This window comes from Acinonyx jubatus, chromosome D2 (genome assembly GCF_027475565.1).
Source record: "Acinonyx jubatus isolate Ajub_Pintada_27869175 chromosome D2, VMU_Ajub_asm_v1.0, whole genome shotgun sequence".
Classification (NCBI taxonomy): domain Eukaryota; kingdom Metazoa; phylum Chordata; class Mammalia; order Carnivora; family Felidae; genus Acinonyx; species Acinonyx jubatus.
Window position 1 is genome coordinate 6739896 of NC_069393.1, and position 13020 is coordinate 6752915.

The 13020-nt window shown below is 37.9% G+C and overlaps 1 protein-coding gene across 1 annotated transcript in view; it reads right to left on the bottom strand.

Annotated features, from left to right (window-relative positions):
* The window catches only part of ERO1B (endoplasmic reticulum oxidoreductase 1 beta), a 61664-nt gene that overhangs the window by 24881 nt on the left and 23763 nt on the right, over positions 1-13020 (bottom strand). The window contains exons 4-6 of the mRNA XM_027046960.2: positions 10998-11039; positions 8662-8744; positions 3479-3552 (exon numbers count right to left, since the gene is read on the bottom strand). Coding sequence (XP_026902761.1) covers positions 3479-3552; positions 8662-8744; positions 10998-11039 — 199 coding nt within the window. The remainder of the gene's footprint in view (positions 1-3478; positions 3553-8661; positions 8745-10997; positions 11040-13020) is intronic.

Below are 13020 nucleotides of genomic sequence, written 5' to 3' on the forward strand. Positions count from 1 at the left end.
GCTCAGGTCATGATCTCACGGTTTGGGAGATGGAGCTCTGTGTCGGGCTCCGGGTTGACAGTGCAGAACCTGCTTGGGATTCTCTCTCTCCCCTCTCTCTGGCCCTCCCCTGCTCATGCACCCTCTCTCTCTCTCTGAAAAATAAACTTAAAAAAAAATGTAAGCTAAGGCAGTGACAAATCACAAAAGTCAATTATATCAACGTTTAATTTAAAACTTGCACCTCAATATTCTTAATGTATGTTCCCTTAAATTAAATCAAAAGTGGTTTTAATAATTTTATTACTTTTTCAAACGATGAAAAAGTGGGTCTTATTGACCTACAGAATGGGGTTAGCAAACTACAACCCAAAGGCCACATCTAGTCTAGTGTGTACTTTTTGTAAGGAAAGTTTTATGGGAACACAAGCCATGTTCATTTGCTGTCTCACACTATTATGGCAGAGCTGAGTGGCTGTAATAGAAGCCATATGGTCCAGAAAGTCTAAAGTACTTACCATCTGTCCATTTACAGAAGAAAACGTTTGTCCACCCCTGACCCATACTGGCAAGAACTTTGTGACATCTAGATGGGTGGTGGGGGGCAGCATACATAGGTCGCATTCCCCCTACAAACACACCAGTGCTGGTACCCCAACTTAGTGCACAGGCTTTCTGCGTATGGACACGGATAAAAAGTCCTGTTGTATACTCAGGATTGAGCCTACAACCCTCCATCACCAGCTTGATCCCAGATTGCTAGTAATGCACTGTTAAAGTATACTCAGTTGAGGAGAACCTACAGTTCACAAAGTCCCCAAATAATTTTGATACACAGCCAGATTCAGAAACTACTGTTTTAAACACTTTAAATTTACGTTATGTTTAAATTAATGTTATAATGGAAAAAATAAAAGTAAAAATCACACTATTTCAGTTATATCTGAACCAACAATGTCATGCAGCAAATATATATTGAGCATGTATCACGTCCAGGCACTGTGCTGGGCACAAGGGTGGCATATACCACATAAACAACTAGGGTGGCATATATCACATCCAGGCACTGTTCTAGGCACTAGGGTGGCATATGCCATGTCCAGGCACGGTTCTGGGCACGAGTGTGGTAGTGGACCAGAGGAGCTCTCACTGTAGCTGGAGAAGACAGACAACAAGCAGATAACCTAAACAACCCACCACGCACGCTCAGGTAGTTCTCAGTGGTCTGAGAGCAGGCAGCAGTGCAGACAGAGAGGGGCAGTGGTTACCATTTCATATAGGGAGGTGACAGAAGGCTTCTCTGATGAGGTGACATGTGAGCAGAAACCTGAAGCAAAAGCAGCAGCCAGCCATGCATAAAGACAGCAACGACGACGACAAAATGAGCAGGGAAAGCAGCTTACCTTAACCCGCTAAATTATTTAAAAACCTACCGTTTGATCTATGAAGATCATCTTCCTTTCCAAACACAGAACAACAACAAAGCAGCCAAGCACACGGGCGTATAAACACATTCCAGTAAACGGGGTGACTGTTCTTCAGATTTGTTGTTTTGATCCAGTGAGTGTAACTGAAATTACTCAACAGTGACTCTAAAGCTACTCTGATGGGCTTTTAAAAATTGTACATATAATACTCTGGTTTCTCTTCAGATTGTATACATCTTTCACCTTTTACTAAAAATTGTACGTATAAATCACTGGGAGACACACGAACATTACTGCCCGGAAGAGCAGTGGTAATCCAACTAGCAGAACGGTTTACATGTTTAAGGACTACACAAAATATAAACACCACTAATTATTTTAATTATACCATCCTAAAAATCTTAAGGGATGATTCGATGTAAATTCTTTTAGGACACTTCTTCCATTTTTACAATAGAAGGAGCTAATGTCAAAAAATTAGTTAATACTATTTATATTGATGAGGTAATTGAGTACATCAATTTAATCATATCAGGTGATCCCTGCCAATGAGTAGTATTGTTTACTAAATACCCATAAGAGAAATATATATTGATATCATTTACTGAGAGAAATATTCACAGAAATGATTTTTAATGTAAAAAACCTGTCAACTAAGCACTACTGAAAATTTTTTATTTTAATAACGAACAGGTAAAATAAGTTGGCAGGAAGTGACCGTGAGTGTTGAACGTTAAATGTAATTAGAATGATGACCCAAGAGCAAATGAGAGTAAGCAGTGATGTTAATTCTTAACCCAGGTACAGTGGCTTGCTTCGACGAAACCTTTGGCGATTCTAAATATCATAACAGGAGTTATGATACCCAAAGACACTTTTTTCAGATCCCTTAAAAATGTCCTTGCTGAAACCATATAAACCATGGTGAGAACGTTCCACTTCCTGGCTTTGTCTCAATTTCCCATACTACTGTAGCAGCTCACTGTAACTTACTCCATTACAGACTGGATTCACAGCACAGTTCTACAGACGAATCTTCCAAAAACCTCTAGAAAGCAGTATGACCACTCTATATGCTTTAAGAATTCAGAGGAACTTCTGCTATCTCCAAATGGGCAGGCTTTATCCCAAATTCTTTTCCACTACCCACAATATAAAGGTAAAAAGTGAAGAGAGGCCAAATGAATGATTTAAGCCTACTCAGCACAAAACTCTTGGAAATATTCTCCTCAGAAAAAATTCTGAGTCACTCCAATTCCCTTCTGCCATAGGAGTCATGGTAGTTATTGGTAAATAGTGCCCTCTCTTTGTACCATTCTGCAGACTCTTGGCAAGAGGGCTATGAGGAAGTCAAATTAGAGTCCTCCCCAATACTGCAGGGTATCTTTATGTTAGTTTGTTGAGACCTCCAGAAAATTCCACTGTGAACATGTTTATATGTTCACAGACCTAAACTAAGTGGCTTGAAATAGAGGTCCACAGGAGATGGTATGTCATGATGAAAAAAATATGGGATTCAGATCTGGGATCGAATCCCATCTCAGCCTCTTGCTACTGTGTGATCCTGGCTAAGCTAGTCTTTTTGAGACTCCATTTCCTTGGATATGAAATAACAGATACTTATTAAAGTAACTGCAAAGGGGCCCCTCGGTGGCTCAGTCGGATATGCACTGACTTTAGTTCAGGTCGTGATCTCACAGCTCATGACTTTGAGCCCCACATCAGGTTCTATGCTGACAACTCGGAGCCTGGAGCCTGCTTCGGATTCTGTGTCTCTCTCTCTCTCTGCCCCTCCCCCACTTGCACGCGCGCTCTCTCTCTCTCTCAAAAATAAACGTGAAAAAAAATTAAAAATAAAGTAACTGCAAAGATGAAAAATAACGCACTTCAAGCACTGAGCACAGGGTCTGGAACATAACCTCTCAATAAATGCCATTATGAACAATAGTAAGGTCCACACAGCAACATCCAGTGTGTTCAAGTTCTAATTCTGAGTATATTTTCATTGACTTCAAGTTCTTATAAAAGGATTAGAGTGAACAGAATTTAATTACAATAGTTTATTTTATTACCATCAAGTTCACAAAAGTGATCCTGTGAATCATCATATCTTGCCCAGTCAATGAAGGCTTCTTTGCTTTGATTACTAGGGAAGGAGGGAATAAGAAAGAAAAAAAATGATTAAATCTGGAGTTGAAAATGTTTACACTGCATCTTGTATAACTGAAAACAGATAACCCGAGGTCACATCTTTAATTTAGATAGTGTCACAAATTCAATTAGTGGTCACATGAAGGAATGATAGCAAGTTTTATGAAAAACACAGATATTAACTCTCCCGTGAAGGATTTCTATTCATACTAAAGCTATTATTAGCCCTACTGCGATAATTACTTTAACTAGAAAATTTACAAATATATATGAGATTTAGTTAAACACAAAATTTAAGCTAGCCTTTTCACCTAACTTAGAAATTGTGGTATTTTTTTCTAAAGCAGGAATTGAATTTACCTCCATAATTCTTTTAACTTGTTTCTGTTATTTATAGGACAAAAACACCAAAAGCTGCATTTCCAGGATGTCCCTTCCAATGTGATATTCACTGGTAACACCAATATCATTTTTAATCAGGACATATCATTCATTTTACATACTACCTCACATTTAACAAAATCTGTGATCAAGATCTCTACTTGGAGAGCTGATAAAGGAACAATCACAGTCTCTCAAATAAACTTGGACCTACATTTACTTTATGTTCAGACCTTCTCTGCCTTAAACCCAGACTGGCAACATCTATAAGAGAACTGTTATTACTCTTCTTTATTCACTACACAACAGGGGGAAAAAAAGATTAAAAAAAAATTATTTGTGTACTAAGTTTAAATCAGGTAGTTCCTAAATGTGTTACTTTCATAGCCAAGAATTTATTTTGTATTTGAAAAACTGCTACATTACATAACCACTACGAGAAGTATACAAGGCTGACTGACTGGACTACCCCAACTTTATCAATAGATGTTTTCAATTCACTGTGGGATTTTTTTCACTGTGGGAATACTGAGTTAACTTAATAATAAAAGTTAATGGAAATACTCGTATCTTAGTTGACTCAGCTGAAACATATAATTCCATAAAACGAGAATGTCTAAGTTCTAGTTACAGCTAAAATAACTATCGTTAGGTTTAATTAGATACATCTTCCATTGAAAATAGTCAAGAACAAGACCACTGTGACATAAATTCCAATTTTCTTGTTAACAATCTGACTTAGAAAGACAAACTTTTTTCTTTGAGCATACTTATTTGATGACACTTTGTTGTTTCATCCTAAACCCTGCCTGAAAGCCACAGCAACAGAAAACCTAATGCTAACTAACCTAGCAACACTAGGCAACACTAACCTAATGCTAACAGAGCTGGCCCAGTTTGCTTTACAAATGAGTTAGAAGGAACCTCATCCAGGGGTACCTGGGTGGCTCAGTCGGTTAAGCATCCAACTTTGGCTCAGGTCATGATCTCATGGTTTGTGGGTTCGAGCCCTGCATCAGGCTCTGTGCTGACAGCCCAGAGCCTGGAGCCTGCTTCAGATTCTGTGTCTTCCTCTCTCTCTGTCCCTCCCCCACTTGTGCTCGCTCTCTCTCTCTCTCTCAAAAATAAATAAAATGTAAAAAAAAAAAAAAAAAAAAAAAAAAAAGAACCTTGCCCAGCTTCTCTAAAAGTCAGTTTGAAGATGGATGCCAAGCTACTTCTATAAGAATTTCCTGGGCTTAAACCAGGGCTTCCTGTCAAGATGGTGCTGTGTGTTAAAGCAGGAGCCTTCAAAGTGGGAAACGCAGGGCAGGAAAGAATGGAATGAAGGCCTTTCCAAAGGCCATGAGAGAATTTTTCAGGGTGGTGGGTAGGACAACTATCTTGATAATGCAGATTTTCATGAGTGCACACTTGTCAAAACATCAAACAGTATTATTTCAAGTAGGTGCAATACACTGCATGTCAATTAAACTTCAATAAAGCTGTTTAAAAAATTACAGACCAATTGTTGGAGACGTGGAATGAGGAAATCTCGTATACTACTAGTGGCAATGTATTTTAGTGGTCATTTTGGAAGACCACGTGCCAGTATTACTTAATTCCACTTGTAGGTATATTCTACACAGAAATGCATACCAAAAACACCACCAAATATCCACCAATTTTTTTTTTTTTGGTAATGGCTGCAAAGTGAAAAGCCCCAGCTATCAATGATAGTTGGATGGAAACATTTTGGTGCAGTCTTAACTATGGAATATTATACCAATGACAAGAGAATTAAATGCTACTAACCTTAAGAACATGAATGACTCTCACAGATGTGATGTTTAATAAAATAAGCCAGATACAAAAAAAAATACATTCCTTAATAGTTCATTTATATAAACAGGCAAAACCAATCTCTGCTAATATAATTCAAAATCATGGTTAACTCTGGACAGTGGTAATGACTAGAAAAGCCCCCGTGGCAATCTTCAGGGTATCGAGTGCATTATTCTGGATAGTTGCTGCAGAGTTGATTTACTCTGTAAAATTGAACTGACCTTTACGTTTAAGATTTATACACTTTATTATATGTGAGTTACACTGGAATTTAAAAGTTTAAAAAATTAGTAACTGCTATTCAACAAAATATCTGTAAGCAAAATTAAAAGACAAGCCATTGTCTCATATTATATGAAGAATGCCTACAAATTAATAATGATCTAGAAATGCACACCTACTCCACCTTTACCCTGCCCCCCCCCAATGGAGAAACAACAGCAAAGAATATGAACAGGGGCTTTACCTTAAAATCTTAGAATGACTTAAGGCCCAATCCTTTGATGACTTCTCTAGTTATATTCTCTCCTGGGTAATCTTATTCAGGTTTATAGTTTTTAAATAACATATATTTACTGGATGACTCCCACATTTTCTCCTTCCCCTGAAACTGAGACTTGTATATCCAACTGCCTGCTTGACATCTCCAACTGGATGTCCTATAGGCAGCTCAAACTTAACAGGTCCAAGGTTGAACTGTGATTTTCCACCAAACTTGTTCCTCCTGTAGGTATCCCAGTTCAGTAAATGGCAACTCCATTTTTCTAGTTCCAAATCTTGTAGTCATTCACAGTTCCTATCTTTTTTCAAACCTCACATCAAATCCCACAGCAAACCCTGTCCGCTCCATCTTCAAAATCCATCCAGAATCTGATCACTTGTCATCATTCCCACTGCCATTGCCCTAGTCTAAATTAAACCACCACCATATCTTAACTGGATCACTACAATAATCACATAACAAGGCTTCCACAGGAACACCTGCCTCCCTCAACACCTTCTCTCAAAATCCTCCAGTGACTTTTCATTCCACTTAGCCTCAAAGCAGCATTCGTAATCGTCTTCAAGGCTCTACAAGATCTCCACCCCACCCTACTCCTACGTCCACCCCTAGGATCTTGTGACCACTGTATTCCAGCGACACTGGACTTTCTGTGGTTCCTCAAACAATCTAGGCGTGCTTCTGCCACAGGTTCTTTTTACTAACAATTACACGTGCCTGGAACACTCATGCCCCAGGCAGCCATAACAGGACTTATGTCTTCACGGGCATTTTGTTCAAATGTCCCATTATCACTGTGGCCTTCTCTCACCAACCCATTGGAAACAGTCCAACTCCCTCCCCTCCCCACCCTGCCACTCTTAGCTCTCTCTCATTCTTCTCAGTTTTCTTTTTCTCCCAAGCACTCATCATCATTTTACTTACTTCTTATACATTTTACTCAGTTACTGCATATCTCCAACTAGGATTAAGTTTCCTGAGAAAAAGAATTTGCCATGTACAGTGCTAAATGCCTAATATTCTAGAACACTGACTGGCATATTGCAGGCATTCATTTACCGAATGAATAAAAAACATAAATGTTCAATACACTGATCAAAAAAATGCTCAAACTCACTAGTAACAAAATATAAACAAAAATGAGGTACTACTTTACAGTCAAACATTATCCATTTTTGGCAAGGATGTGAAGAACAAAACAAGTTCTCAGTCCCGGAGGCAGTATGTAACCACACGAGTATTCTGGAAAGCCATCAGGCAGTAACACGAATAGGCGCACCTGGGCAACAGGAAGATCCAGCAGTTTTTCTAGCGTAGGACAAATTTCCTAGCGTACATCAAAAAAAATTTCTCAAGGATGCGCAAGGTGGCATAACTTATAGAAGTAAAAATTTGAACAATTCAAGTGTTTATCAATACGGGAACAGAGAAGTAAAATATGATATATTCATAAGGTAAAAAACACTCATCAGTTAAAAAAATGAGACAGATCTAGAAAAGCAAAATGTACAGTATAAAAATAAAGTTGAAGTCTGTTAAGTACAGTATTATTTTATATAAGGGAAAAGTAAAATCATACACGAAATAAAGATGATATATATGATAAAAAGAAAAACATAGTGGGTATACAGCAAATTCATGAGAGTAGCTCCTCCTAAGGAAAAAGGAAAGAAAACAGGATTGGGGAATAGGCCAGAGAGGACATGGCAGAAAAAGTTAACAACTATTCATCTGGAGTGAAGGACATGGGAGTATTTATTATATTATCTTCTCTAGTTTTCTATAGAATTGTTCTTCAATAGATAATAAAACTGCTGACTTTATTAAGTCTTTAACAGTTATAGTACATAGATGCCAGCCTAAACAAAAAGGGAAATTCAAAAGAAGTTCAATGATACTCCATTCCCCAGATTCAACTATAGATACAATCATTTCATAGTGCATAATCTGAGACCACTCACAATTACACTGGCCTTCCCAAGCAGGTTTTTATTACAATAAGGAAAAGTCAATAGGAAAAAGAATCTACGAAACTTAACAGTTATGGTAATAACTTTTCCCATTCAAAATGTAACCTACAGATTGAATTACTATTTATAAAACACTTAGAGGTTCAAGTTCCTTTTCCTATAATAACCAGGAAAAATAGACCCATAAGCCCTGCTAGTTGAGCAATCTTCTAAATTTTTACTTTTTAATAAAGTCACTATTGATCATACATTCCAGAAATTTAAGAACAAATCAGCTAACAGGAGGAAGCAAAGCAATCATGGAATTTAAGATAAAAATAACTTCTTCCTTTTAAGAATTACTTGAAGCAAAATCACAAACAGAAGATTTCTGATATAAATATACTAAACAAGAGAATATTTTTTAACACTCCTAAAATAAACTTGCCTTAACGTGCTGTTAATTGCTCCCAGTTTATTAGCTTGTTCACAATCTTCTAATTCTTTGGTGCTGTTTGCCACTTTTGAGTACTGAAAGGAAGTTCATAGGAAGTTTAGTAATAATCTCAAGTACGACTGGCAATCTGACAGTGATGACATAGATACATCAAAATCTCTCACATATGTAAGAAATACAAATCAAAATGCATCACAAATTTCCACCAACTAAGCTAAGACATTAAAAACAATTAGTACTGGTATGTTGGTGATGACCTAAACTGAGAAAACCGTCTTGGGAAAGTAATTTGACAATATTTATCTGGAGCTGCACAAATGCATAATATCCTTGAACCAGTAGTCTTAAAACTGAAACCATATCCAGAGCAACATTTAAAAACAAAACTAAAAACAAGGTACAACCACTTTAGAAAGGTATTAGGTACTATCTCATGTTGGGACAGCATAACGGATGCCCCAGCAACCTTACTTCTAAATACAGACCTAGGAAAACTCTTACATATGTACAATGAGACAAAGGACAGAAATGCTAGTGCCTCACTGTATGTAACAGCAAAAAAGTCAACACAAGTGAAATGTCCATCAACAGAGGAGGAGCTAATCAATGACATAATCATACCATTGAATACTATGCAACTATTGGGGCGTGTGGGTGGCTCAGTCGGTCAAGTGTCCGACTTGAGCTCAGGTCATGATCTCACAGTCCGTGAGTTTGAGCCCCGCGTCGGGCTCTGTGCTGACAGCTCAGAGCCTAGAGCCTGCTTCAGATTCTGTGTCTCCCTCTCTCTCTGCCCCTCCCCTGCTCATGCTCTGTCTCTCTCTGTCTCAAAAAAAAAAAAAAAAATTGAAAAAACCATTGAAAAAAAATAGAATACTACCTATTAAAATTAACAAAGCTACATCAGAGACAAAAGCATAATGTGGAGTAAAGGTAACTGAAAAAATGTTTTTAACCTGAAGAAATAAAAAAGCATAATCTTAATGTTTAAACTTCATATTAAAAGATCTATATGTTGGGCGCCTGGGTGGCTCAGTCGGTTAAGCGTCCGACTTCAGCTCAGGTCATGATCTCACAGCTTGTGAGTTTGAGCCCCGCGTCCGGCTCTGTGCTGACAGCTCAGAGCCTGGAGCCTACTTTGGATTCTGTGTCTCCTCCTCTCTCTGCTCCTCCCATGCTCATGCTCTGTCTCTCTCTCTCAATAATAAACAAATGTTTAATAATAAAAAATAAAAAGATCTATATGTCACTTGTGGCTACATGTGCATTAGAAGTAGAAAAGTTAAGTAACACAGAAGGACACACGTAAGTTTCAGAAAAGTGGCTATCTCTGGGGACGGAGGAAACAGAATGGGATTGGGAAGGAGTCCAGAAGAGATTTCAAATGTCTCTAACACTGTGTATTTAAGTTCAGAGCTGAAACAAAAATAAATTAAAGAGAGTGAACACAAACAAAAGACCACACAGGGGAGAAAATGCAAAGAGAAAATGCAAAAAGAAAATGGAGAGAGGGAACAGGGAGAGAGAGGGTATGATGATCTTTACTATGTACACATAATAGTGAAAAACTAGAAGTAAACTGTTACATAAAAACATGCACGGCTAAGTAAATTATGGCATGCTTCTAAAAGGGCAAGGGTAAGGGCGCCTGGGTGGCTCCATCAGTTAAGGGTCTGACTTCAGCTCAGGTCATGACCTCACAGTTTGGAGTTCGAGCCTTGCATCAGGCTCTGTGCTGATAGCTCAGAGCCTGGAGTCTGCTTCGGATTCTGTGTCTCCCTCTCTCTCTCTGACCCTCCCCTACTCACACTCTGTCTCTCTCTCGAGAATAAACATGAAAAAAAATTTTTTTTTAATTTAAAAGGGAAAGAGTAAAAAAAGGGGGGAGGGTAATCTTTAATAAAGGAGTATTCTAATGCCGTTGAAAAGTACTATGCTCCTAATACCTTAATAGCTGTTTATACAATATAATCCTGAATATGACAGGTTGACTAGTTGAAACCAAACACTAAAAATACATGCATGATAAAACACCTGTTGAGTAGGCCATCTGACACTGTAGTTACATTACACTACTGTAGTTCTTCTAGAGGTTCCAAAAACAGAATTGAAATATCTTAAAAAAAAAAAAAAAAAGTATATAATTTAACTGTAAAAAAAATACACAAGCTCTCTGTTGCTGAAAGAATTGGAAATATGGGATTCTGGGGCAACAGGTGCCCACTCCCAACTAACCACAGTACAGTTCTCCTTCTGTAACTACTGTCAAGCAGTAAATGGTAAATTTCATAACATAAAGCAGAAATACTCAAGGAAAAGGGACTCACCTTATTAGAACTCCCGGCTTTAATTCCGACTGGAATTTTACTCTTAAAAGAACAACAACAGCAATTTAAAAAATGACCATCGCTTTTTTTTTTTTTTGAGATTTCTTCACAAATAATGACATTGCTCAAATAAAGGGTATTTTATTTTATTCCATGATGAGAAAACATACATTCATTCAAAATCTGTTTTCATATTACCTCTTTAAGATAAATCGTAAAGAGGTATACCAATTTACAAACTTGTAAATCATAGTATAGCAAACCAAATAACATACAAAATAAGAGTGTCAAAATTAGCTATAATTTAAATTCTCAATGAAGTATCTAATAGTTTACATAATTTTTAGGTTAAAAAACCCTGACAAAAATCACTTTTCCATAAACTTTCTTACAACAGAAACAGAAGCTTTAAAATTTTTCAGTTATTTGAAATATCTTAGGCTCAATCTTAAGTTCTGCTCTAAATTGACATTTATAGTGAAGGCAGTTTGGGATTAATACTAAAAGAGTCAGGTCTTTGGTCCACAGGATTAACCTAGGGCTTATCAATCTAGGTAACCAGGGTTTACTAACAGAAGATCTGCATGTGGATCCAATTTGACTCACTTTCCTACAGAGCCAGTAATTAGTTTTAGGCTTTAATAAATAAATCTAGAAATCATTACAGCTGGTTTATCAAACACAGTTTTAAAACAAAAACCGTACTGAAAAAGAAAAGCACAGGTTGGTAACTCTGATCAATTCAGGGGACTGATTGATTTTCAACATCTGGATCTACGGTATAGAAAATTACCTCTTAAAATTTTTTTATGTATCATGATAAATTTTAACACAGGCAAACTTAACCAAATATTCAGAATAAATATCTTCCTGTCAGGTGGAAGAATGTATATAATAGTAATGATGATAAGAGATATTTCCCTTATCAATAAAAAGATTAATCAATTAAATTGTTCCGTGCTGCCAGTATTTTATCATTTCAGTGCTTCCTAGGACATCTAACAGAAGGCAAAAGAGAGAAGACTATAAAACTCAAGTCAAACCTAACAGCCACAGACCCTGAATTTAAAATACGGAATAAATATTAACCAAAAGTGACTGCTGGCTACAGTGTGTCCTCTAACTAGTGTAGTATAACGTGCTAAAATCAAAATCTTCAGCAGCTTTTTTAAAGGTTTGATGCTAAATGCAGTAACTTGACTTAAGCAAATCTTAATAACAAGGCTTTTAGAAATATCGGGGTAGGCATCACAGATCACTGTCACAGATAATATATAACAATCACAAAAGAGAATTATTAGAAGTAATGATAAATGTAAAACTAATGACTAAAATCAAGCATGAAATAAATCTGGCTGGGATTGAGGCTGGAAAGATGGTGGAGGACGACGACCCTGGTCTCACCTCGTCCCAGGGATACAACTAGGTAACACTCACCTCAGCACAAATAACCCAGAAAACAACCCAAAGACTGGCAGAACAAACTCCACAACTAAGGAAGAGAAGAGGGCGCATCTCACTCTTCTCTGAGCGGGGGGGCACGGAGAGGGGGAGAAATAGATGATCACACCAGGGAGCCTGCACAGGGAAGACCAATCCCAGTTAACATTGGGCTCTGCAAGCCAGGGGGTCCAAATTACAAGAGTTCCTACAACCAGCAGGACTTGAAGCCTGGAATTTTAAGAATCAGCAGCTCTGGTGTGGGAGAGCCTGAAGGGCATTAGGAAGCAGAGTTCCTGCCCTTAAAATGATAGCATGACAAACGGCCCAGGTAGATACAGCCTAGAAGCAGCAGTTTGAAAAATGCCCAGGGCACATGGGACTGAGATTTATTTACTAATCACAGAGCAAGTCCAGAGAGGCAGGGATCACTGGGAGACCCTTCCAGGTACAAAGGAAGAGGCAGGTGTTATTTCCCTCCTTCCCCCACACCCCCCTTCCACAATCCCCACTCCCTGCCCCCAGCAGAAACACACAGGCACCGGCAGGAACCAGTGCTGCACAACACTCCCTACCTAAATTG